The sequence below is a fragment of the Lates calcarifer genome, linkage group LG6, assembly GCF_001640805.2.
Source record: "Lates calcarifer isolate ASB-BC8 linkage group LG6, TLL_Latcal_v3, whole genome shotgun sequence".
Classification (NCBI taxonomy): domain Eukaryota; kingdom Metazoa; phylum Chordata; class Actinopteri; family Centropomidae; genus Lates; species Lates calcarifer.
In genome coordinates, this window is record NC_066838.1 from 16,015,838 (window position 1) to 16,043,643 (window position 27,806).

General features: G+C 41.7%; 1 protein-coding gene across 2 annotated transcripts; it reads left to right on the forward strand.

Moving 5' to 3' along the window:
- Window positions 1-137: 137 nt before the first annotated feature.
- Window positions 138-26,962, forward strand: plcg1 (phospholipase C, gamma 1). 2 transcript variants are annotated; one of them, XM_018668120.2, is made up of 33 exons: window positions 138-406; window positions 1,792-2,079; window positions 9,063-9,215; window positions 9,582-9,675; window positions 9,834-9,881; window positions 10,437-10,521; window positions 10,683-10,766; window positions 11,175-11,197; window positions 11,296-11,365; window positions 11,459-11,560; window positions 13,560-13,678; window positions 14,244-14,329; window positions 14,727-14,847; window positions 15,078-15,246; window positions 15,338-15,460; window positions 15,852-15,953; window positions 16,181-16,368; window positions 17,019-17,219; window positions 17,434-17,553; window positions 17,743-17,923; window positions 18,132-18,209; window positions 18,322-18,425; window positions 18,677-18,770; window positions 18,964-19,036; window positions 19,883-20,046; window positions 20,347-20,443; window positions 20,577-20,801; window positions 20,902-21,050; window positions 21,270-21,384; window positions 22,266-22,427; window positions 22,526-22,614; window positions 23,281-23,549; window positions 23,665-26,962. In XM_018668120.2, the coding sequence occupies exons 2-33, from the start codon at window positions 1,863-1,865 to the stop codon at window positions 23,705-23,707; spliced, it is 3,948 nt and encodes a 1,315-aa protein (XP_018523636.1). In that variant the 5' UTR covers window positions 138-406; window positions 1,792-1,862; the 3' UTR covers window positions 23,708-26,962. The 2 variants fall into 2 exon arrangements, with proteins under 2 accessions (XP_018523636.1, XP_018523638.1); XM_018668122.2 differs by having other exon boundaries at window positions 139-406; window positions 18,967-19,036.
- The last annotated feature ends 844 nt before the right edge of the window (window positions 26,963-27,806 follow it).

The following is a 27,806-nucleotide window of genomic DNA, read 5'->3' on the forward strand; positions in this document are numbered from 1 at the left end:
ATAAACAACACAGTGCAACAAGTTTTTTGGCACGGCTTTAATTATGAAAACCCACATCGGAAGCTTGGTTTTTGACTCCGGGCCGTTGACACTGCTGGTGGTCGGTTTGGAGGGGGGAAGGGCCTATGCGCTGGCTGAATCTGAGAGCAGACAAACTTGCGTAGTCTTACCACGGTCCTTGCTGTGTGCCTGCCTCTCTCTATGGACGGCCGGAGGGAAGAAGAGGAAACTGGGATTGTTGTCCTCGGGAACGCCGCGCCTTTCCAGGCCCTAGCCATGATTTAATCACGGAAAACCGGGGTTGCGGGGGGAAAAAAGGAGAAGGAGAAAGACGACGGGAGCGCGAGAGGAGAGAGGAGCAGCCTCACAACCGTTGGAGATGTGCGGTCGGGCCGAGATTGCGGCGGTAGGTACAGCACAGCAGCCCCTGCGACGTGTTGTTTTCCAGTTGATTTTTCTCCGCACGGTAAGGCGAAAAGAGAGGGGGGGAGAAAGGGGCAGACTAGCTACTGCTACCTGGGCTTTTTTTTCTAGGGTGAAACCGGCCATGATTCTCTCCTTTTGGCCCAGCGAAATGCTAGCACACACCGGCCCCGTTTCCACGCTGTGAAAATAGCCAGACGTTTCTTGTTACACTGTTATCCCACTCTGCTGCTGCCATTCGCCACCAGTTGTATTCCCAATAATAATGTGATGTCTCTTGTATCCAAAGGAAACTTTTGTTTTCCTCTGCAGCAGGTTACCGGCCTGTTGGTTGTGTGTGTTTTTAAAAAAAGCAGTCTGCATCAGATTAAACCTTTCCACTGCCTAATAAAAGGCTAAAATCATATTGGAGAGTAAGTTATCTGATGTTATTAGCTTATTTAACACGTTTTCTCCTTGACAGACGTTTTTTTGGTTGCAGCTGTCATTTATTTACATCAGTGTTAATGATAAATCATAGTACTATTAATGTAGAGACATGACTGGCTTCGATTTGTACACAATACTCAGAGTAACCATACCCATGTAGGAAAATCAATAAGATCATACATGTTATGAAATCTGTAAATTGAATGTTTTGTATATCAACACACAATTTATCTGTTTTTACATGATTTTCTATAGGTTTAATACAACATAGCTACATTTGATTTTATGTTTAGGCTCTTGTAGTACCACAGTTGCTCTGAACTTACTACTGCAGGTTTAGTTTCTAATGTACCATCATGTTCAAAACATGAAATAAGTTCTTATTAATATAACACATAATACGCAGACATTGCATGCTCATATACAAAGCTTAGAAATTGTACTTTTTAAAATGGAAAGTGTTTATTATTGATGTCATTGATTTCATTTCTGAATTTTTGTCTGTGTGATATATCACCGCTATTTCATTATTTTTAGTCATAAATGCATCTTTGAGATACAGTAGCCTGAAAACTAACAAAAGATTGTTGTTAAAATGTGATTTAAGAACTGGATATAATTCAGTTTTTTTGAGAATACTCATACTACAAGTTAATGTTTCACCTTTATGTTAACATACAGGAATAGGAGTATCTATCAAAATAAACAATATTTGTTTAAATTATCTGTATACATGAAGACAAGAGTAATTGAAACTCATTTGGATGCTTGTTGTATCTTGTACACATTTGGCGTACACTACATGTGTGGTAAAGTTTGCATTCTTATTTAAATCATGTGTCAACACTGCGGCATAATGTGTGTACAGCACAGACACACTAGAAGTCCCTGGGGAATTGTTGTTTCATGGGTTTCCCCCTCTCTCTTGTGCTGCTGTAGGTATCCCTGTCTAGGCCTGGACTGAGCAGATTGTTCTGAGAGGAAGCGGATAACAAACAGGGGAAGTGAACATGGCAGGGACCTCGGGCTTCTTTTCCAACGGACCTGTTCCGTGGATGGACAACGACACAGAGATGAACAACCTGTACCGAGACCTGGAGCTGGGGACAGTACTGACACTGTTTTATTCAAAGAAGTCCCAGCGGCCAGAGAGGAGGACATTTCAAGTCAAGCTGGAGACCAGGACTATTATCTGGACTCGGGGCACGGATAAAATAGAGGGAGAGAGTGAGTAGCAAAGTGGACACAAACACAAAATACACACGCAACTAGACAGTGATGCTCCTGAGTGCTGGCTGTAAAATGACAGCACTCATGCCAGAACTGGTTGGTTTACATACATTCAGAAATATGACAACTACAAAGAGTTGTCAGGTGCTTGAATGCCTCACAAAAGACTTAATGGGCACAGATGACGTGTTGACATGATGGTATTTTGAATGGCTGGAGAATGATGCCAGTCAGGACTTAAGAAGTCCCCTTCAAAGTCTTTAAAACCTGGAAAGATTAAAAGTCATATCACAACATTATTGACTGATGCTTTAATATTGGTAATGCGACAGTACTTAAGGGGACTGTTAGTGCTTTCAGAAGAAATTACCACACAAGAAAATTTAGGGAAATAATGGTTAGAAATGTGGAAATGAGACTGAAACAGGTAGAGGCATTAATTGTTCATTTCACTCAGAAAAAACAATACACTATTAACCAAACATTACATGTTTTATTTAATCTCAATTTGACTGACTGTTTTTCTGTATTGCTAAAATGTACAGGATTCAGTCTGTTCACATGTTTGTTGTTGTTTGACATTTAGAGTATGTATAAATCCAATGATTAGTTTTATTTTGTAGTATTACAATAATGTTTTGAAAGAGCAGGTGTGGATATTAAAGGAACAACCCAGTGTTATCCAGAAGCAGATAAATCACATCTCAAGTACAAGTCCAGGGTCAACAATAAGAAAGAAATAACGCTTCCTGCAGTGCTTTTGTCACAGTAATAGGAATATACTGTAATTTACCAGGAAGCTGATGTTCAGGTTAATCTTTAACAAAACAGAGCGTCTGACTGAGGATACGCGAGGCTTCAGTGTGTCGTTAAGTTCTCTGTCTCTCGGGTAGCAGGATGCCTTGTGCACAGCTGCACTCTGCTCCGGATGCAGCAAAAAGAGCACACACACACACACACACACACACACACACACATAAAAAAAAAGAAAAGTAGGCTTAGGCTTAGGTCTTTTTTTTTTTAACACCACCATATCATCTTCTCTGTGATGAATGGTTTCATACACATATGAGTTCATAGCTGCCATTTGATATGCTTGGAGATGTGAAATTGGCCTAGGCGGCTCATTAATGTACAGAAATAGAATATGAGGGTTTTTACTGGAAGTGTGTGATCATTTGGGAACCATTTGGCCCGCTGGTTTTACCCCTTATCAATAGCAGTGAGGGAACGATGTCCATTAACCGTGGAAACAGCACTTTAGTTTGCTGCTAAATATAAAGTGCTGAGAAGCGTACCTGCTTCTTCCCTTAATGCTTTTTTTTTTTTTTTTTTTTTTTTTGGGAGATTTTCTCTCACCACAGATTGATTTCTTTTTTTTGTGGTATCATTGTATTTGTAGAGAGAGGCTTGCTTAATAACCAAATAACTGGCAGCAGATATTTATACACACATCATATTATGAAGCAATAAAAAGTAGGGCTGTCTTGGCGAACAGGATGTGGTCTTGCAGAGCAATTTGTGGTAACAAACTGGTTAGAAATATAGGGCACGTCATAAATGTAAAGGTTTGAGTATCTGACATATACAATCACATTTTTTTTAAATGATATAATCTCAAGAACATCTGGTTCCTTACTGTGTTACTCTTAACAAATCAACTTGAATCTATGTTTTTGCTTCTTTATCATCATAAGTTCTGAGAGACCAGTTTAGACGTTGACATGTTCTGAATGAGCCAGTTTTGGGTTTTTATGAATGAGCTTCCACATGTGTTTTTACACTCTCGAGCTATGAATTGATGCCCTGGTAGAGAGACCTCCCGTCTCAGGTTTTTGACCCCACCGCAGCGTCAGATCCTCTCATATTTACAAGCTCTTCTCAGGAGGGGGCTTTAGTTTGCAGGCTTTCAATTCAATGAAAGACTGATTTCACTGATTAGCATTAGTATGACAGCATATACTGTGAGGCTTCTCTCTGGTTGTATTAGACCATAGTTGGCAACGTTGCCAATCAGTGAGCGGGACTGCTTTACAATGATAATTGGTGTTCACACAAGGTTTGCATCAGCGTAATGAAGTTACTTGAGGTACCTTTGCTCAGTTGAATTTACAGAAAATATACCACCTCTAGAGCCAGACTGATGAATCTGCCTGGCCAGTATATTGTCTGATATTGGCTTATTGCAGATATACACTGAGCTGGCTGTTTTAGGTACACCTAGCTAAAACGAACACAGTCTAATACAGCAGTCGTGCAGTAAATCCTGCCTTTGTTGATGGTTGTAATGTTCAGTGTGCATTCAGTCTGTTAGAGAGGTGTTGATTCCCCTTTATGGGCATTTTGGAGGCTGCAGTTTGTGGTGCTGTTGTATTGTACTTTTAATTTTAGGGATAGGTGTTTCTGTTTTGTTGTCCACCCCATTTATGTCAATAAGAGTAGGCTAAATAACAGAAGCACCTCTTTACATAATGCAGTACAGTTCAACAGCACCATAAACTACATTCTCAAACATAATGCAGTTGAATCAACACTTCCTTTCAACAGTTTCAACAAAAACTGAACATTATAATTGCCACAAAGGGACTGTGTATTAAACTTCATTAGTTTAAGCTAGGTGTTCCAACAAATCTGCCTACTTAGGGTATATCGACACTGATGTATGTGTCGACTGATGAGTGATGAAAAGTTGATGTACAGAAATACCAAACTAGGTTTGAGAGGTTTTAACAAGTGCCATTATTATAGTTTGATCATCAAAGAGCATCAACAAGTTGATTTTTCAACTGTAAAATGTCCTACTCAGTATGCATCATTGGTGCAGTTCTGTAAACAAATCTAAAGGATCCATATCAACATTGTTGTTTATGACATATCACAATATATGTTGATACCACTATATAAAATCAAATACATTGTGATAGAGGATTTTATACCGCACAAACCAGACAAGGAGAACCAGTATATGAAATCAGCTGAGCCATAGAATACGTACTACTTCTTCGGTTCTTTATAATTACACAGTTCTTAATGAAGTTGTAGGACAAACATACGTAATGTACTTAACACCTTAATAGGCGTAAGATAGATCTACAGATACACACGTCTGTGGTAAGTAATGATTCATACGGCACAAGTCTGAATATGGGTCTGTGTTGGTGTTTCCACAAGGCCTCTCTGATAAACAGTAAATTGGTGCTCAACCTACATTTAACAAGTCACACTCGGTGCTCTGTCAGGCGCCTGTCCCTCTCACACTGAGCTTTCCCTGCAGGACTGACTGAACCAGTCAGTTAACACACAACTGTGACACCAAATTAACTTTGACAGACATGACTCCAGATTTTTCACACTGCAATGATGGCATGCTACAACTACTGCAGAATTGATCCACTAATGTCACAGTAGGACAATTCACATGCTAACTCCAGTACTTGACAGCTCTGATCATGCATGGCTTTGCAGTTATTATTTGGATTAGAGCTGAAACAATTAGTCAGTTAATCAATAAGGCGATCAACAGAAAAATAATTTTCAACTATTTTGATGATTGATTGTAGGTAATTTTTTAAAGCAAAACTGCCATCAAGTCCTTAGTTACTGCTTCTGAATTGTGAGTATTCGCCGTTTCATTTAACTGTAAACTGAATGTATTTTGGCTTTGGATTGTTGTTTGGACAAAACAAGACATTTGAAGAAGTCATTTAAGATCCTGGTAAACTGGAATGGATGTTTTACCCTACTGCCTGACATTTTACAGACTAAATGATTAACTGAAATAGTAGTCAGCAGATTAATCTGTAATGAACATAGCTGTTAGTTGTAGCCCTAACTTGAATGGTGAACTGACCCTAGGAGTATGAGGTGTATTCAGGAGAGGATATTGGGGAACTGTTCAGTATGTCTTTCAGTGGAGTGTGAATGAGCAAGTGTCACCAATCATTTAAACAACGTACTTTACGTTACGTTAGTCATGGATGAACCGATGTTGACCTGCATTTAACACTAAATAACATAAATGTTGTCACCTGGAAATTTCTTCAGAAAAGCACCTTGTAAATAGTGAGGAAATCATCAGGTAGTTTTTGTTGACTTTTCAGTAATATAGAATTACCTGCACACGTCTGTGGAAACTGTCATCACTGTGACCTGCTTTTTCCATACCCCCCGCGAAGGACACGCACATGCTTTGTCGCCTCAGATGTCTGATGTCATTTCTGGATGACAACACCGCTCCTTTTTTCAGTCACACATTTGGCTGCCAGCCCAGTTTATTTCCAAAATATTTATCGACAGGTTAGTCGGACATTAACCCGCAGGCATCAGGGAGGTTGCACAATCAGCATCTGCCTTTAGGTTGCTTATGTATGTGTAACAGCACTCTAATAAAGATCAGGTTGTTGTGTCACTGGAAAACAAGCACAGCTCCACAGTTGACTTGCTCCATTTATACCGTTTTGGAAAGGGGAACAAAATCCATTGGGCTGCATGACAGTTATTTGTCAGGGGTAAAGTCCTCTGCTTAATTTTATCCGATGTGATATCAAAGGAGCTGATATGATCAGCTGATGTGGAGGTGTTCACTGAAACAGTGTCAGGCCGTGGACTACACAGTCACTCAAAAGTTACAAACAACTGACAAACGATTCATCAGAATAGTTGTCGATTCATTTTCTGGCAGTAGACTGATCGTTGCAGCTATAAATGTAATTTATATCACAGTTGCATCAGCAAGTAGAATGATAGCACATGATTATTTGTCAGTATCACTCAGTTGTAGTTTTCCTTCCTCTACAACGCACAGCCAGTGACCGCTGTTGAGATGCATTGAACAATCTGAAGATGTGATGAGGGTCATTCAATTTGTCTGAATGAGGAGTAGGACTTGGTGCCGATTAAACCTGTTTTTTGTCTGTCTGTCGTATCAACCTATCATTTACCAAAAGTTTGCATCAGTTGGCAGTTGGCCTGTTATTCTTTAATCATAGCTACTGATTTAAACCACACTCAAGCAGTTTTAGAGTATGAATGACTGTGTGTAATGATTATTTTCACTGTCAGTTAACCTTTTGATTATTCATTCATAAGTTAAATGTTTAGTCTATAATAAATGTCATGGTTGAAATGCTGAAAAATACCCATCACAGTTTCCTAAAGCACAACGTGATATATTCAATCGTTCAGATTTTCACTGACCTAAACAACTCAGAAACTATGATTAAATAAAGTTGGTAGCAACTAATTGACTAATTGTTTCACCACTAGACTGTATGTTTTTTTTTTCTTTACAGTTCTTGTATGGCTGCTTGTAGTAAAAGTAAAGTATCAAAACCGATCAAGTGTTCCCGAAACTCAGGTTTTTTCCTGGCAGTGGTTTTGAACGGTTTCATGCAAAACTAACCCTTGTGAGGATGAGTAGTAGAAATGGTGTGGAAGTCAGGACGGTGCTCTGGAGGAAGTGTGGGAGTGTGTTGCAGGATACCTCCTCTCATCTCGACCTTTAGTAAGGTTACACCTCTGGCTATCTCTTTATTTCCTGCATCTGTCTGAGGCAGGTTCCAAATATTTTGACTCAAACGACTAAAAGTATATTGTAACAGATCAGCCTGTCAAAGCCGCCCTGCTCTCAGCGGAAGTCTGCTGGCCTGTATAGCGGGTAAAGTAAACTAAGATATGATGTATGATTAGAGCTCAGTGCAGCCTGGTGAAATTCTGCATGAGAAGACATACTTCTTTTTTTTTAATGCTTGAGAAAAGAATATGCACAGTCTCACCTATACGCAAGCACAGATGTGGTGTGTAGGCGACAGAAGCACAGGATGTGTGGTTCGGGTGCAGGAAGAGGAGCAGGAGTTGAAAAAAGTGTGCGTTTGTGTGTCTGTGTGTTTAGCAGGAGAGTCCTGGTTGTAGATCTTTAACTGCTGCTAATGTATGGCTGATAGGAACCTGTTGAGCTTCTTTACAGCCTAACACTTTCACAAAGTTTCTGACTGCTTTTAACTGCTCATAAATGAAGACAAGACTAAATCATACCAGCTCTTTTATCTCAGTATCATTCCTAAAGACAAACGATGAAGCAGTCTTTGCAGTGCTTTTCTGTAACAGTCTAATGTACGGGAAATTAGACGTACAATTAGGCTCTAAATATGAGCTTGGTTTGCAGTGTAGTTAAATGGCATATGCCCTTTGTGTTGTAAATTATTAAAACCATTACAAGCACTCTTAAAGTCACACTTACCCAAATACAATATGTCTGCAATGGGTTTGAAAAACCCAGGTAGTCCCATTACAAAGTGATTTGATGTGCCTTTCCCAAGGTGTCTCGTTTGCATATTAGTAAGTGCTGGTTTCATTTGATCTCAGAGGTAAAAGGGAAACCAAGGTTAATTTGGGGTCGCTAACTTCATCATCATCTTCATATGAAATCCATACGATGTCTACTTTATGTCTTCAATAGAATTGTAACTACATGTGGTTCATGTCAAGGCCTCGGTTTCATTGTTTTATGTGGTCATGGGGCTTGAAACTCCTATATGTTGTGTTTTGAGTGGTTTAGTGAAGACATGATCACATTGTGTTGTCTTTTTACAAGATTCTCTCGTCCAAATCAATATTAACATGTTGTGACTGAAAAGAACGCGAGTCAACAAAAATGTTGTCGACAAGTGGGAATGATTATGTTCTTGTAAAATGTTATTATGTATGCAAGGAAACAACAGTATTGCTCATTTATTGAATGTGGATCAATTCTGAGAAGCACTGTGCACAAACATTTGCTTTTAGCTGATGCAAGTGAATCATCAAGAACTGATTTGAATTTGGATCTGTGCCGGTATCCTGCCCTGTTGTTCACAACATAAACAGAATGAGGAACATTTTACCAATATCATGAATTTAACTTCATCCATATTGCCCAGCTTTTCTGGGGAAATGATGGTTCTGTCCTTCGCTAACTGTTGCATGTGCGTCTGTGTTCCCAGTCGACATTCGAGAGATCAAGGAGATCCGACCTGGACAGAAGTCCCGGGACTTTGAGCGCTACGTGGAGGACTCAGCAGCACGGACGGACCAGGCGCACTGCTTTGTCATCCTGTATGGAACTGAGTTTCGCCTTAAATCACTCAGCCTGGCAGGTACGCACAGTTCACAGTGAGAGGCTTACATACACTCAGATACAACTCGTACATTACTACTTCATCTTACCGTCATATTTTGAACAGGAATACCTCTGGTTAAGGTCATGAACTACACACCTCCACCAGCCAACCATTATTACCATAGCTGTTCACATTTTTGTTTCTAACTCTTTTGTATTTATTAAATGTAGAGACAAGGACCAACACAAAAGCTGGTGTAGGCTGGCAGTTCAAAATTTGATGGAGTTTTAATGCTGTTATTAAGTCAAGTCAATTTTAGTTGTGTTGCCAAGGATCATAGATCACAAGAGCTTTACAGTCTCTTTACAGTCAAAAGAGAATCATGTGCTGCTTTTTTCTCAGCAACATCTGATGAGGAGATGACCATGTGGGTGAAGGGTTTAACCTGGCTTGTGGCTGACACGCTGAAGTCACCAACACCTCTTCAGATAGAGAGGTAAACAACACTAACATAAATACACACCACATGCAACGCTCAAGTAGCTGGAAGGTGATACGAACAGGAGGCATTGTTACTTAACAACGTTCATCATTTTTGTTTTTGTTTTATTCTTTTTTTTTTTTGCATTTAATCTTGTAATTCTTTTTTTCTAGGTGGTTACGCAAACAGTTCTATGCGGTTGATCGCAACAGAGAAGACAGGTAAGACGGCTCAGTTATAAGATGAAAACTGCAGAGTAAATCAGATCACCCTCACAGGAAATGGACCTAATTAGATGTAACTCAATTGTTTGGTGCACCAGTTGGGTGCCCTTTCCCTAGTGTAACATCTAGAGCAAGTAGAAATCAGGCTGGTAGGTGTCTGTGTGTTTGTGAGACAGAGAGAGACGGCTCTGTTGAGGTGTAGTGAAGGAACTGAGCTCTCAGCCACACACACCAGCACCTCTTCCTGCAGCAGGAAACAGACTGCAGAGGATGGAGGAGATGCACAGAGATGTTTGTCTGTTATATCCCTGACAAAAGAGCGAGCCTTTGTTAACGCTGCGAGGGCATTGTCTTCTCTGGGCCAAAATTCCAGACTTAGTGGTAGTAAAAGTGAAGCCAAAAAGCCTCAGCAGAGCATGCGGGGTGGGTGTTGGCAAGTTTTCAGTGAGTCTGTGTGTGCGAGTTAGTAGACGTCTTTGCATTTATTGTGCCTGCATGTCCATGTTTGTGTTTGATTTTTTTTTTTTGACGAAATGTGTATATGTGTTTTAGGATATCCTGTAAGGATCTGAAGAACATGCTGAGCCAGGTCAACTACAGGGTGCCCAACATGAGGTTCCTCCGAGAGAAACTTCCGGTAACCTCCTTCTACTTATCACAGACCCCCTCCCCCCCAATCCACTCCCATCCCTCTGCCCACTTCCCTTTCAACATGAAGTTGTTGGAGGCTAAAGATTTATGATTTGTCATTAACGTTCGTTTTTTGCTTTCCCTCTCGCGTGGCTGCTTGTTTTGAAGGACTCAGAGCTGAGGAACGGAGACGTGTCCTACAGTCAGTTCGCCCAGCTCTATCGCAGCCTCATGTTTGATGCTCAGAAAAACGTAAGTGTGGTCATTTTATGTATCCACAGATAGTTCTGTCCCAGCACTTTCACTCCCACCCCACCCCCTCCCTGGCTCCCCATCTGATGCCCTGCCAAGGCACCCATCCTCCCCCATCTGTCTGCTCTCAAATGGCTGTGGGATCAATATGGACCAGTTAAAAACCCACCAAACCCCTCTGGTGGAGGCCATTAGGATACACACACACACTCACAGAGATGAGCAGGCAGGCAGGCAGGCTGGGGTCAGATTAAATGGATGACCTCAGTGCCCCCCCCCCCCCCCCCGCAACTAACCACCCAGCCCCCTACAGGATGTCTTATGTCCATCTACATGATTAGCACAATATACACGGAAAGAGCACTTTGATTGATTAACAGAAATTGTCCTTTTTGACTAATCTTTCAGATGGAGATCCCCTTTCTACAAAGGTAGGTCAAAACTAAACACATACACAAACACTGTGAATCTTTCTGCAGCGTCACGGGTGTGTGTGTTTACTGAAGTGAACCATTACTTTCTCTGCCAGGTTCACTGACAGACCAGAACAGAGGATCTCCCTAGAGGACTTCAAGAGCTTCCTCCTGGAAGCTCAAAAGGTAATCCCTGCGGGCCATTGATCATTTTGGTTTATTGCAGATTTGCTTCGTTTGCGTGCTCCAATATGTCTGTGTTCGTACGTGTTAATCCAGGAAATGTGGGCTACAGACAACAACAAGGTGCAGGAGTTTATGTTCGGCTACCTGAAAGACCCCCTGAGAGAAGTGGAGCAGCCGTATTTCTACCAAGAGGAGGTAGATGCACTCTCACCACCCCCTGACACTTTCTTTTTTTCCCCTCTTTTTCTCACCTTTTTTCTTGCTCTTTTAGGGTCTTTGCTCACTAATGGGAAATTCAAGCATGTTTTTCGCCTGTTATGTTTTTCCAATGTTGTTAGTGTGGGTGGACTATGCTCTGAAATTGACATGGATAGCCATGAGCCTAAAGCACCTCCTCCCACACAGATAGGAAAAGGTTATTGACTGTGGCGCTGTGTGAGAGTTCTGCAGAAGGCAAGGGATGCTTTTTGTGGTCACTGTAAAGCTATGATTGACTTTTTTTTTTTTTCTTTTTTTTTTTAAAAAAAGAGGAAGCTGGTGTTAGTTGGAGTTTGAGCTGTCTCTCTGTGCCTGAGGTTATATTAGTTTAGGTAGCAGGTGAACAGGCTGCGGCCATGCTGAGAATAACACCTAAAGAAGCAACATTTTTAATAATAAGAAAAGTTATTATTGTTGACCTGCACTGGGATGTCTATGAAAGGCTAAAGTGCAGGGTGAAGTACAGCGCTGCTTGAGCTGTGCAGTGTTACAGTGTACTGATAGGACAGCAAATACCACCACCACCACTACTACTGTTATGCCACAGACTGAATAGAAATTATCACCATCTGGCCTCGTTGACCACAACTCTGCAGACCTCTGATACACATGCTGTGACTTAACTGAAGTGTTCACTGTCATCATGTCAAGTCTGCTCATAATAGCTGACATACACAGTAAAACTCTACCTTTACTTAAGCTTGAACTCTGCTAATATTATATTCATATCAAATCCCCAACTGAGGATTCGTGCATCATAGGTGGGCTGATTTTGAAAGCCAAACATAACTTGTCTAACTCTGAAGATTATAACAAATACATTCAAATTCTGTTTGTATAAAAAATCAGATGTCATTTATTACCAACCTGGAGGGTGAGACTGCTGGAGAACACCACTAACTTATACAGTCCCCACTTGTTAACATATGCATGTGGTTTCCCAGATATTTATGAATGTTTATATACTATTTAGGAAATGCATGTGTTCCACTGCACTGTCACATCTGTTTAAAGTATAGGTAGATTAATACATTGAAATGTATGATGTAGGTTTAGTTAGGGTTTGATTGTACATTCATTGAGGATTTGCCTCTTAGGTTTTGAGAGAACAGTACTCACAGGAGATGCTTCATCACTTGTAAATATGGCACAAAATTATTTATTTGGAGTAGTCTTGCTGCAGACATAGACTCAACATCCTTGTGGTCCAAGGCTGGGTCTGATCCTGGCAGTGTGCCCTACATGAGGGCTTTCAAGCATACAAAAAGTGTGCAAATGTGGGTTAAACTACCTGTTAAAGTTCTACTCAGTGATGCTTTCGGCTTCCCAGTTGCCTTGGACCGGTGAGGCACCAGGTCAGACTTGCTTCAGAGGTGTTTGGACCCTGTTTTATCTGCTCACAACACTCATTGCATTGTATTATTATTTTTTACATTGTTACATCAGCTGTATATTGCTGTGAATTAAGGGTAGTCTTCAGAGAGAATACTGACTTTAGTGCAATCTGACTCTGTGGAAGTCCAAAGAAAGACAGTCCCAGTCACTTGGAGACTTCCCCAGGAAAACATTAGTTACGTCTGTGAATCTGCAAGTACAGGAAAATGCATACATTTAAGATAAGATAATCCTTTATTAGTCCCACTACAGGGAAATTTACATTGTTGCAGCAGCATCAGAGATTGAAAAGATAGAAAAAAGAGATAAATACAAGTAAAAAACAAGGTATACGCAAGATAATATTATAAAAAATAATAAACACAAGAGTAGTATGAACAGCACAATGTAAATAAAATATGACCAAAGGAGTAATATACACAGGACTATATACATAGAGACAGATTGAACTAAATATAGATATTGCACATTTTGAAAAAGGTATTTCACACAATGAATGACTGATAGTAGCATTCTCATTGCTCTCTTTTTTCCTGTGTAGTTCCTGACGTATCTGTTCTCCAAAGAGAACACCATCTGGGATTCCTCCCTGGACCAAGTGTGTCCTGAGAATATGAACAACCCCCTGTCCCACTACTGGATCTCCTCTTCGCACAACACGTAAGGATGGCGGGGTGGGGGATATTTACACTTACATTTAGTTCAATCAATTGTAATTACGGCCTGGGAACTCTGAAGTCTGGCGTCCTCTCTTGAAACCTCTAACCAAAGAGGGCTTTTGAACTGACTTCATACATCAGATGAAAGTGTATTATTTAACAATTATGTCCCAGAATGAGACCCAGGCGTGTATTTCGCAGGAAAATGTATTTTTCCTCCCATTGAAAAGTGTGTGAAAGGCAGGTCAAATGATAACCTTCTGTGCCAGTTGTGAAACAATACACACTGGAGCTGTGGAATGAAAACTGCCATGTTGCTTTGATTATGTTTGAATTGACCAGCTGAATGACTAAGACGTGTTTACTTCAGTCAACAAAAGACAAAGAGCCCTTTTGATTTAGCAGTGTCAATGTATTTAGGCTACGACCATATGAAGTTGTGTGTGTTCATGGTAAAGTCCCTGACATGTGAATCCTTTGAAAAACTGGTTAGATGTGTGTTTTTTTGTGTGTGTGTGTGTGTGTGTGTGTGCGTGCGCACTCTGACGTTACTTGCTTATTTTTAGCTACCTGACAGGAGACCAGTTTTCCAGTGAATCTTCCCTGGAGGCATATGCTCGCTGTCTGAGGATGGGCTGCCGCTGTATTGAATGTGGGTAAACGCATAAAACACACACACAGTAAATCACCGCCACTTGCTTTTCAACCTAGTAATTAACTTTCTTGGCCCTCCTCCATACAGTTCAACTTTTAATGCAGCCGCCACACCCTCACCCACACTCTCACACACTTACTGTTACAGAACAGTGCTATAGATTACCTTTACGCCAAACCCTTGTCAAGCAGGTTTTTATGAATAGGACTGGTTTATAGTGAGTTAAAGGCTCACTTGGCCTCATGCTGGAGTAAACAAACATGACATAAACTTGTGTGCCTTCAAGTTTAAAGGTCGTAAAACTCTTATGTAACTCTGCAGGACATGTATATAGTATAGCATACAGCTATGTAGAAAAAATGACATTGCGTGCTGTGTGTGTGTTTATTTTCAGTGGACTGCTGGGATGGTCCTGAAGGAATGCCAGTCATCTACCATGGACACACTCTCACAACAAAAATCAAGTTCTGTGATGTCCTGGCCACCATTAAAGAGCATGCCTTCGTCACATCCGAGTGAGTCTCCATGAGCGCAGCCCGCCCTGTTTCTTTTTACAGCTATCAGTGATGATGAAGAGATAAGAGATGGCATGGTTTAAGAGAGATCATACCAACACAGAAATGTACGATGAAACAATGCAGACAGGCGTCATCATCATTGTAGTGTGTGAGAAAATAGACCTGAGCACAGATTAAGAGGGAATTTCTCTTAACTTGCCACTCTTAAATCTGTGCTCCTCCCTCAGGTATCCCATCATCCTGTCCATTGAGGACCACTGTAGTATTGTGCAGCAGAGGAATATGGCCACTCACTTTAAGAAGGTGTTTGGAGAAATGCTTCTGACCAAGGCGGTGGACATCGCAGCAGATGGTCTGCCTTCACCCAACCAGCTCAAGAGAAAAATTCTCATCAAGGTCAGGAGCCAACTGCAGTCAATCATTTGATCCCTTTTTTTGTTTTTCCAATGTTTTCTGATTTGTCCTCCTCTCCCTTCATCTCCTGCAGCATAAGAAGCTTGCAGAAGGCAGTGCTTACGAGGAGGTGTCCACCTCCACTCCCTATTCAGAGAATGATATCAGCAACTCCATCAAAAATGGCATCCTGTACCTTGAAGACCCCATTAACCATGTAAGCATGTTCACCAGGTTTAAGCCGTGCCTCGAATGCTGAGCTTGAAAAGCTAGATTCTATACCAAGCCTGTTCCCTGTGTTGTTTTTGCTGTTAAGTGTTTGGTTTTAAGCTGTAATAAATCAAAGATTCATCATAATCTTGCATCTTACCACTCTTCTCTGATTAACATCTATTTTATAACTGGGTCAGGCTTGTTCTTGGAGCCATGCCTTGACTTTATGAACTGTTTTTCTTGGTCTGTAGAATTCTTTGTTTAAAAAATGGCACTTTCTTCTTTCTGCTTACTTTGGCCACTTTTCAGCAACACATGGATCCTCTCAATAATTCATCTAATTCAGACTCATTTAAACTGTCTCTCTCCCTTTCGTCCTCTCTTTCTTCCCCCAGGAGTGGTACCCTCATTTCTTTGTCCTGACCAGCAGTAAGATCTACTACTCAGAAGAGACCTCCAATAACCAGGGTAACGACGATGAAGAGGAGCACAGAGAGGTTAGTAGGCCTGATAGATGAGAAGTACACACATAGATACATAGAGATGAAAAGTGCTAGACTTTGAACTTGTAGTTGTAGCAGGACCAGACATTGCCCTCAATTTACATACAGCATGAGCAGTACCGTGATTCATGTCTTATTTAATATTGTTTGTTTGTGCATGTGTGGAGTCAGTTGATAGCTATGAGCTTAACGGCATCTCCCTCTGTCTCCTAACCCCCCAGGTGTCCAATGGTATGGACCAGCACGTGACGGAGAAATGGTTCCACGGGAAGCTGGGCGCAGGGCGGGACGGGCGGCAGATAGCCGAGAGGCTGCTGTCTGAGTACTGCCTGGAGACTGGAGCTCCTGACGGCTCCTTCCTGGTCCGAGAGAGCGAGACCTTTGTGGGAGATTACACACTGTCGTTCTGGTATAGTGCACACAGTTTGCCATTCATAATATTCCAGTGCACTTTCCACAGACTGCAGCTGCATTTGTTTGGCAGTAATGGGCTGTAAATGGGGCGGAAGTATATAGACAGAATTATTGGTTATAATAGGAAATGGATATTTGTGTTCACTGCATATAACTGGATGGTAATATACACTAAACTGCTAAAATTGATTGGGAGTATTATTTAGAAACGTACACTTCTTTAATTGATCATTTACCGTTTGAAATTAACAGCAGAATTGTATATCACAGCAACATGAACTCTCCCATACTCATTCTGTGTGTTCCATAGGCTCAACTCATGCAAATAGGAGAGTGACACATTTGCAGATCAGTCAATTTCAATCTCTCCATCATTGATTGAATGTGGTTGTTTTCATGGTCTGAAGTGTGATCTTTCACCTTCTTTCTGCTAATGCACAGGCTCTGCATGAGTGGAGGTACTGCAAAGCTAATCAATATGTGTGTGTATGATTCACTCTCAATGTATCGAAACAACTTATAGACACTCAGTGCGGCATGTTCAAGGTTAACAACAGGGATGGTGTTTTTCAGCACGTTCTCACGTGGTCATAAAGGTCTAATGATAAGCCTCTCTTCTCTCCATCTCACTCATCTCTGAACCAGGCGGTCAGGGCGGGTGCAGCACTGTCGTATCCACTCACGTCAGGAGGCCGGCAGCCCCAAGTTCTACCTGACTGACAACCTGGTGTTCGACACGCTCTTTGCCCTGATCACCCACTACCAGCAGGTGGCGCTGCGCTGCAACGAGTTTGAGATGAAGCTGACTGAGCCAGTACCTCAGACCAATGCCCACGAAAGCAAAGAGTGAGTCTTAACAGGGATTGGAAATAATGTGGAATTATGGAGCACTGGGCACTGACCTTCAGTGATGTGCTTTTTGTTGTCATTTTAGAGCTACAGTTGACATTGTACATGGGTGGCTGACGACCTCACCTATAATAAACGAGGTGTGAAGTGAAAAGTTGTGTCCCTGCAATCATCTTCTGTCTGTCTGTCTTTGTTGTCTTGTTCACATCAGGTGGTACCATGCCAACCTCTCCAGGAGCCATGCTGAAAACATGTTGATGAGGGTTCCTCGTGACGGGGCTTTCCTTGTCAGGAAGAGGGCAGAACCCAACTCGTTTGCCATTTCCTTCAGGTAGCTCGGTCCTGTTGCCCTAAAAAGTGATATTTGTTTTTGTATCTCAAGTTTTTTACTTAAGGGTCCTTTTAAATGTGCTAGAAAGAGAGTAGAAAAGAAAGAAAGACAAATGGTCAAGATTATCTTAATCACCAATATTCAAATGAATGCATAGTACCTGATATCATGACTGTGGTTTCTTCACAGGGCTGAGGGTAAAATAAAGCACTGTCGTGTGCAACAGGAAGGTCAGACCGTGGTGCTGGGCACCTCAGAGTTTGACAGCCTAGTAGATCTAATCAGCTACTATGAGAAGCACCCTCTGTACCGTAAAATGAAACTGCGTTACCCTATCAATGAGGACACACTGGAGAAGATAGGCACTGCTGTAAGTACCACTGTACAGTCTAAGGCATATTTACTAGAGATTGATAAATGACAAATATTATCTAGGTTAATACTCATCAGGAATAATAATCAGAAGAAATGTGACAGTGTTTTGTAAGCAGTGTCAAATAGCGTAATTTGTATTTTGTCGTGAAATCACTCGCAGTCGAATCAAAAGACCTATTAACACATGATATGTTGTCTAACAGGAGCCAGACTACGGGTCACTGTATGAGGGCAGGAATCCAGGATTTTATGTGGAGGCCAACCAAATGCCAACATTCAAGGTGAGCACACAGTAGCGAGCTCTAGACCTTTGGACCTGTGTATGGGGATGGAGAACATGTGTGTTTAAAAAAAAAACAAACAAAAAAACCCCATCCTGTCTTGTCTTTTCAGTGCACAGTCAGAGCCATGTACGAGTATAAAGCCCAGAGAGACGATGAGCTCTCCTTCACCAAGAACGCCATAATCTCTAATGTGGACAAACAGGAAGGAGGATGGTGAGTGACTGGCTTAACAACATTCATCCAGGAAGAAGCTTTTAATTATCCATGTAGACAGATGATATTTATGTAGTGAGGGAGAGCCAAAGCATACAAAGGGGATGGACTATCAGATTAGCTAATAATACATTTTTATAATGTTGACATAGCATTATTTTAACATTACAGTGTTATTAATTTTTACTAAAGCTCAATCATACCCCCACCCCCAGCTCAACACTTTTTGTAACTTTTTTTTTCCCTCTTAGGTGGAAGGGTGACTGTGGAGGGAAGAAGCAGCTGTGGTTTCCTGCTAACTACGTGGAGGAGATCAGTCCATCAGCGGCAGAACCTGATAGAACTGTGAGAAGTGTGAAACTAAGAGAGGGACTGCTGCTAAACATTTGTATATTTAAAGTGATATGAGACAGTGAGGTCAGGCCTCGTCACTCATCTGTCAGTTATCCACTGTCACAGAAGAAACATGGGTAATGTGCATTATAACATTAAAAGTGGGACAATGACTTTTATCTTAATCCTCCTCTTTCCTATCAAGCAGGAGATGACAGAGAATAGCCCGCTGGGAGATCTGCTGAGAGGAAGTGTGGACGTGTCTTCATGTCAGATTGGTGAGTGGCCCCTCCACTTCCTGTTTTCCTGTGCTGCAGGGTTTGCAGAGCAGGCAGTCACCTTGCCAGAGGGCAGCCTCCATTTCTGGCTGTCAAATGCTTGCACATAATCTCCTTATTCTTTCTTTCTAATTGCAAACGGACACCATCGCCACTTTCTTTATTGTCTTTTGTTTTGTCCATTATCAGCTCCTCTATAATTAATTCTTCTCCTTTCTGTTTTATTATTACTCACGCTTTCCTCACAGCTCTGTATCTGGTATTTTATTGACATCCTCCAGCCCAGTCAATACACACCCATTAGTGTTGGCACATGCTGTCATGCATTATTGTGGCCTCTGCTAATCAGTTAATACCTGAGTTTGTTCCTGTGTGTTTTTGTGACTCCCTGGCTCCATCTAGTGGTAGTTTGGGAAAACTCTAGTTACAACTTGAACACTTTGTTCCAAGGCTTCCTTCACATGGCTTCCTTTTTGAGAGCACATCTAATTGCCTCACACATGGAGTCTTGAGTTTCCAGAGTGCTTCTTATTTTGATTTTGATTGCATAAACAAAAACTTAACCAGAGATGCAGCGATTTGTTGATTCATCGATTAGTCGATCAAAAGAAAAGTTAATCTGCAACTTTTTTGATAGTCGATTAATCATTTCAAATTTGAAAATTAGCTACTTGTCTTTGTTTTACACCATTGTAATTTTGATATTTTGGGTTTTAGACTCATTTACAGACAACAGTCTTTTCATATCTGAGCAAAATCATTAAAATTATTTTGGATTTGGATGGCTGTAGGAAGACAGTTCAAGTTAAAATGTTTTTCTAACCCTTTTCTCTGTCTTCTCTTCAGTTGTGCGTTCTGATGGGAAGGGCAGCAGGCCCCACGTCTTCTCCCTGGTGCCGAATGCCTCCATGCGAACAGGCCCGGTGCTGGAAGTCGCTGCCAGCAGCCAAGATGAGCTCAAGGAATGGGTGTTCAAGATCCGCGAGGTCACCATGACCTCAGAGGCCAAGGTAACTGTACTGTATCACGTGACTGACAGGAAATGCAGGCTGAGGCTTATCACATTCTCATGCCACACTGTGGGTTCAAAGAGCCAGTTTTGACTTGTGTTTGCTGTGTTACACACACTCACACCTGGAAGCTGTTTTGTTTTGCTTGGTACAGCCACCTGGGCAGTGGTTGTTGGGGGAAGAGTAAATCTTCAGGCTAGCGTCTGCATTCAGATTTAATTTTGTGAAAATGCAAACTGAGAATGATGTGATGTGTGTTACTGTTGGTGCAGCTTTATTTAAAGTTGTCTCTGTACACAGCTGGAAGAGGGGAAGATTATGGAGAGGAGGAAGAAGATTGCACTGGAATTATCTGAGCTGGTCATCTACTGTAGGCCTGTGCCATTTGATGAAGATAGTAAGGATTACACACTCACTGGACTGCAAACGTGTTGTATAATGTACATTGGAGCACAGATATGACTGGTTTCATACATGTCCAATACCAGTATCGGTAGTTCAGCTCTGTCTTCTATCCCTGCCTCATGTAGAGATCGGCACAGAGCGGGCCTGTTTCCGGGACATGTCATCCTTCCCTGAGACCAAGGCAGAGAAGTACGTCAACAAGATCAAGGGAAAGAAGTTCCTTCAGTACAATCGACTACAGCTGTCCAGGATCTACCCCAGAGGCCAGAGACTAGACTCCTCTAACTACGACCCGCTGCCGATGTGGCTCTGCGGTTCTCAGCTGGTAGCTCTCAACTTCCAGACAGCAGGTACTGTATCTTTCTTCTTGTCAGAGCAGATAAACAGTGTATTCCACATGCCTGCTACCTATTTTTAATTTAACTTTCCTCTTCCCTCTACCACATGCAGATAAGCCCATGCAGATGAACCAAGCCCTGTTCATGTTGAATGGAAAGAGCGGCTACGTCCTTCAGCCATCCATCATGAGGGACGAAAACTTTGATCCGTTTGACAGACACACACTACGAGGCCTTGAACAAGTCACTCTAGAGATAGAGGTACATTAGCATGAGGATTGGACCGCATGTTTGCATGTATGATGGCATTATGCAAAGGTTTTCAGACCTACAACTCGTGAAGGCTGTTTTAAAGCCCTTTGTGCCTGATTGTTGCAATTTGTGTCAACTGCTCTTGGAGGGAGCACAGATTTTGAACTTGTCAAATCTGAACACAAGATCTAAAGCAGTAACCTGTATTCCTCTTCTTTTCCTCTGAAGGTTTTGGGCGCCCGGCATCTGCCCAAGCACGGACGTGGCATAGTTTGTCCTCTGATTGAGATCGAAGTGTGTGGGGCAGAGTATGACAGCGGCAAGCAAAAAACAGACTCGGAAGGTGAGAACTGCTCTAATTTTAACCATGCGTTCTTCTGCTGATAAAGTGATACTCTGCCAAAACTGAAGAAACCAGTGGTTACTGTTTATTGGATACATTACCCACATGTAATTTCCTGTCTGGTCCTAGAAAAACAGGAAGTTGTACAAACAACAAAGCCATGTGTGGGAATAAAAAGAGAAAACACTGCAGAGCATGGTCATAGTTCGGGCACAGCCCCTGTCAGGTTTCAGTCAAGGCTTTGGCGTTGTATTGCACTTTTGTGTGGTACATCTGTGGAAATGTGATGCGTGGAATCTGTGGGAAAAGTAATCACACTACTAATTACTTTTATTTTCATGCCATTCCATACATGGTGTTGGTTTATTGGTCAGAATTAGGGAAGTTAAGTATTTCCACTACTCTGTGGCCTCTCACTAGTCTTTTAATTTGTCCTTGTGTTGTCGCTCTACTCAAAATCATCATTAAACAAAGTCATGAAGTAATGAAAGTTTGGCCTGTTTACCGGATGTGGAGGCATTCTCATGCTGACAGATTTCTTGAAGAATTTGCAATTATGGACAGTGGATTCTGACCCAAGAACAACCAGTATTTCGTTGTAATACTCAGAATAAATTAAAAAATTATGAGGATGTCTGCTATTTTCTGCTTTTTATTTATGGACCTCCCTGTGTTTTGAAAGTGGAGGGAGTGATGAGGCAAAGCAAATAAGTTTTTCTCAGTGGTTGTGGGTTTAAAATCTGTGTGTAACACAGAAAAACAATTTTTATCAGGTCACTGACTGTAATATAATTACTGAGAAAAGTAACATTATTATACTAACAACACCATATTTCTCACACTTCTAATCTCTCTCCATCGTCTTTTTTTGTCTTCCCCAGCTGATAACGGCCTGAACCCCACGTGGCCCCGGAAGCCATTCCAGTTCACAGTGTGCAACTCTGCATTTGCCTTCCTACGCTTTGTGGTTTATGAAATTGACATGTTCAGTGACCAAAATTTCTTGGCTCAGGCCACATTCCCCATTCACCGTCTCAAGACAGGTACACACAGCAATAATGTGTTCTCTTCAATGAAATTGTGTTCCAAATCTGTGCTGTGATAAGAAGCCTTGTGTCTCTGTCTCTCTGTGTGGCACCAGGTTACCGGTCAGTACCTCTGAAGAACAGCTACAACGAGGATCTGGAGTTGGCTTCTCTGTTAGTCCACATGGATATCATCAGAGGCAGGGTGAGCTACTGTTTGTTACTGAGCCAGACCTAAACCTGTTCCATGATGTCTTCACTATCAATAAACACTGCAAACACTAATATACAAACACCAAAGCAGCCCAAGCTAAAAGATGTGGGTTATATCTGAGGCCTGGTGACTTCCTGGACACCAGTAATTTACTGCACGCACCAAGAAATAGTCTAGCACGTAACACTACAAAGTGTTGGTTTATACTTTCTAATCTTTTTGTACAGATGAAAAAAATCTGGTAAAACATGTTCAGTAGTGAGCCTTAGACCTTTGGACAGAGCCAGACTAGCTGTTTCCCCATTTCTAGCCTTTATGCTAAGCTAGGCTAATCAGCTCCTGGCTATAGCCTTATAGTTAGTCAGTTAGTTAGTTAAAGTCAAGACCATAGAATATTAGAACAGAGAAACCCAACAGTTGCCACCATGAGTGAGCACTTTGCAACAGTGGAGAGGAGAAGGACAAACATTATTTTGTTACATCAGGGAGGTCAGTAATTATTTACCATACGGATATCAAGATTATCAATCTCCCAAAATATCAACCTGTTCTTTGTAAGAGAGCTTGTGCGAAACGATCTAAAGCTCATATTTAACTATAAAAACATGAACGCTTGATTAGTGGCAGTTGACATTTTCATCTCTCTTCTTCTCTCAGGATGAAAACGGAGAGGTTCTGAGCCCGTTTCTCGCTGCCGGGGCCACATCAGCGTCGGCGTCCACCCAAGCAGGACGAGAACGTGTCGGGGACCTGAGCTCGGTGTCTTCGACTTCGTCCAGCATGTCTGCTCTGCCCCAGTCACCGGCCCAGGCCATGGCCTACAGGGGGAGAGAGGGCTCCTTCGAATCCCGCTACCAGTCCCCCCTGGACGACTTCAGGGTGTCCCAGGAGACGCTGTTGGACCACATGGACCCACAGAACAGGAGGTGAGTGTTGATTTGGTGTGTGTGTAGTGATTTTTTTTTTTTTTTTTTTTTTTTTTTTTTCCTTTTCAAGCGACAGAAGATTCCAGACATCCTCCTGTCTTTGTCTTTACCTCAGGGTGTTGCGGAGGACCAGAGTGGGCGGAGAGAACCGTGTCTAAGTCCAAACCAATCAGGATGGAATTTCTGTTGCCCCCCCCCCAAAAATAAATCCTTACTCCCTCCTCCTCCTGCTCCTCCTCACCCAGTCGCCTCTCCCCGTACTGATGATGTCACTGACTGCTGTGAACACTGTTTCCATGGAAACGCCCACCACCGCTTTGGCCTACATTTCAGGCAGCTCTCCCTCCCTCCATTCTCCAACACCCACTTTCAGCCACCCCCCACCCCCCCATCCACTCCTACCCCCCTCCCTCCCCACCTCTCTCCTCTCCCTGCCGCCCAGCCTCCTCACCACTCGCCTGACGAGAGAGAGAGGGAAGGGACTCGGACATAAGAGGAGGGAGGGCGGTGAGAGGAAGCTGACCACCGTGGACAGGAAGAAGAAACAGACATTCACAGGAGAACAAAAACAAGGCTGAACAAGTTCCACCTCTGGACTGGTGGTTTGCGGGGGCGGGCTGTCCTCTCTTGTGTTTTTAGGTGTGCACAACAGCTGCTTAGTTTTTGGAGGCTAAGAGGAGGGAAAGAGAGAGCTCTGAAAGGTGTCAGTTTGAAACTGTTTCCCGGTTAAGTTTCTTTGCTCTTCTCTATTTGGCGTATATGAATATATATATTTATTCCTGCTATGCTGTTGGCCAGAGAACAGCAGCAGCTGACCTGCTCTCAAAGAGCTCCTGTCTCCATGTTTTTAATTATTATAATTATTTAAACCTTTAAACATTCATAATGTGACTTTTAATTTCTTATTTCCTTTTTTTTTTTTTTAATGTATATGTGTAAAACATGAGGGCTCTCTACGGCTTTTTTTAAATGTCTCTCTCTTCTCTGCTTTGTGGAGGAATGCATCTCCAGTCCAACACCCTAATCCTGGAGGCATATTACATTTTTTAATTTTTTTTTTTCTTGAGGGCATCAGGAAGAAGTCATAACCAGTTTGTGTTGGAGGCATTGGAAGAGAAGGCAGCATCATATGTTACGTCTGCACACACATACGCACACACACGCACAGCCAGGCTTTTTAAAAATGTTATTTTGAACTTACATTCCAAAACAACTGCACATCATTCCATTTTCCTGCATCGCAGGCGCCTTTCCAAGCCAGTCTGACACATTCAAACATCTGTCTCTCTCACTGAGAGTCTTACTCCTGCATGATCATGTCTGTAGGGAATCTAACAGCTCACTGTGTGATACAGTAGGACCAGGGATATGTGTTGACCCTAAAAAGGGGCTGTGTTGAATGATAATTGTGTCTTTCAGATTTTTTGCTTGTATCTTCCCCTGTGTTTTCAGGCGTTTAATGGCAGCACAGTTGTCTTGTCAATCATGGATGGATCACAGGGGCTGTGAGCTAAAATGACAATAGTGATAACTGCTGGATAATGTGATCAGTTTTTGAAATAACAGAGTTGTTTGAGGAACACATGGTAAATGTCTCAGATTTGTCTGTATACCATAAATACTGTAATTATGGAAATTGGAGATGGAGATTATTACATGTTTAACTGTGCAGCCCTGTGTTCCCAGGATTTACAATTGAATGTTTTGGAAACATGGATGTTTTTAATGACATTTTAAGTCTTAATACAAAATGATGGGCCCTTTTATTCAGTGTTTTAATTTGTTCCCAATAGCTCTGTGACTACAGTGAATATAAAAACCGTTTCTTTTAATCCTGTATTTTTGAGAAGTGTGTTTTAATAACGGACATCTCCCAAAGTGGTTTCTGAGGTCCTTTCGAAAGAGTGTTTTACTGTGACCAACTTGTTTTAGTTTTCATTTGTTAACATTTGTTCAATAGGAAGTATCCAAACAGTGAGCAAGTGCCAAGGTTTGCATTGCCATAGTGAGGTGTAAAGAAATCTTATTGCCATATTGCTCGCCTTGCTGCTATGTTTTGTAGCACCACACACAGACATAAGGGACCTCCTGTGTTTTAGCTGCCATGTTGTGATGTTCTGGTGAGTTTTGTCACAGCACTAAGCTGCTTCACAAAAAACCTGTGAGGATTTTTAAGTTACACTGCCATGAGACACAGTTAAGTGGTCACTGCCCATGAATTTTATTTGTGATGAAATGTGCAAAAATGTGACCGGCTCAAGAGTGAAGGCCAATCGCTACACTCCACAACTCATCATTCCCAACTTTAGATCCTCATTCTGGCTTCTCCTCATAAATGTTAGGTTAACTCGGTAATTAAGACTTCTCTTGAGGTAAATGTTGGTGCCCTTAAATCTTTAAATGTGCAGAGAGTTGTCATTTTCTGAGAGAGAGTGAGTGAGTGAGAGGAACAGGCACAGTCTATGCTTTAGACTTTGTTGTAGCTGTGTTGCTGTGGCTGATGGATGGTAAAGGTGCTTGGGGATTGAGGGGGTGGGGGGGTTAGAGGTCTGGGCCTTCAGTGAGCCCTTATAACTGATGGTGGTATCTTTCCAGGTTTGCATCAGAAACAGTGTTTTCTTTGTTCGTATGTGACGACTTTATGACGTAAACTCAGTATTCTCACTCAGTGTTTGACCACTGAGACACACCTAAGCCATATGGTATGATTTAAGGTAAAAGCAGGGACAGGAGTGAATACTTGAGGTCTCACTGAAAATTTTTGGCATCTTTTGTTGTGTGTGTGTGTGTGTTTGCACGCCAATATTAATCCCAAAGCTCCTCCATATTACATTTATTTTTCCTCCAGCGGTGGATGAATGGTCTTTTGTGGAGAGCTCTCCCTCCAATGCTGCATTTTCTCTTATTGCTGACCTGTCTGCTAAACGTCATGTGCCTCCGTCTGTGTACACATCACATTTAAAAGCCACATCATTCACCTGCCCTGCTGGGCTAAAAGCACCTGCACAGCCATGGTGTACACCCACACAGGTATTGTGTCACTTTATTTTGACTGGTCGGACCTCCTCTTCAGCACTGTGTGGGCATGTACGGACTGCGTTTGATTGACATGTCCCTGACTGTCCTGTTTGGTTTGTTGTACTTTGTTGTGGCGGGGCAACAAACTGTAAAGAGGTCAAATCAAACACAATAACTAAGGACACCTGTGTGGGTGTACAGGGCCCTTAAGTGTCACTTGTTTTTTCTTTTTCTTTTTTCTCCGATCTTGTCTGTTTTGTTACTGACAGTCTCATTTACAGTCGCCTTTCTGTAATGTGCCTAAACCATGGAGAGGAAAAGTATTCATTTTAATTTTGCCTTTCATATGAAACATATTCAAGCCTGAAAAAGTAAATAAAATACTTACTACTTTATGCAAATGTGTCCTGTTTTCTTTGGATTTAATGTAATCCAGTTAGGTGTATTTATTGTCAGTTAAAAACATTGTTGAGTGCACCAGATAGAATTGGTTTCAGTTGCTTCAGATAGCTGCACCACAGGAAGAAGGTACTGAAGTTTCAGTCGCGCAGCAGGCCGAGTGTAGGTGGATTAAACTGTTGCAGTATTAAAATGATTTCGCTGATAGAAAATATTCAAGCAAAAATGTCAAATATTCCCCAGTGCCAGCTTCTATCTTGTGAGGCTTTTATATCTTACTTGATGATAACGTGAATATCTTTAGGATTTTGAACTGATGGTTGCACAAAAACAAGCTATTTTAACAGATCACTTTAGGCTTGAAGAAAATGTGATGAAAAATTAAGAAAGCAGTATTTTAGTTTATAGTCAGCATCAGGCAGAAGTGATATTTTTAGTACCACCACCCTCCTACACTGTACACCAGGGGTCAGCAATTAGGTTCAACCATTGAACAGTTCTTTTCAGCACTGTTCACTGTGGGGCCAGTGGTTTACATGTGCAGTGGATAAACAGGCCTGTACATTTATGATGTTTTATTTCTTTGAATGCATTTAATTGATTTATAAAAGTTATACTGTTATAACATTTATAACAGTATAAAAGTTGTTTAGGATTGCACCCAAGGACAGATAAATGGTTTCCCATCACTGAGAAGCTGATGTTAATATTCATTTGTCAAAGAAAATTAAGACTCACCAAGCACTTCATTAGAAACACCTGTACACCTGTTTATTCAGGGGATTATCCAATCAGCCAATCATGTGGCAGCACTGTAGCACATCAAATCAGGCAGATCCA

What these genes read in the sequence shown, in the direction of transcription:
- plcg1 (XM_018668120.2), top strand. Translation starts at nt 1,863, where the DNA reads ATGGCAGGGACCTCGGGCTTCTTTTCCAACGGACCTGTTCCGTGGATG. An exon ending in TCCTCCTGGAAGCTCAAAAG is followed by an intron (nt 11,366 to 11,458) that starts GTAATCCCTGCG and finishes GTGTTAATCCAG; the next exon opens with GAAATGTGGGCTACAGACAA. An exon ending in CGGCAGAACCTGATAGAACT is followed by an intron (nt 18,771 to 18,963) that starts GTGAGAAGTGTG and finishes TTTCCTATCAAG; the next exon opens with CAGGAGATGACAGAGAATAG.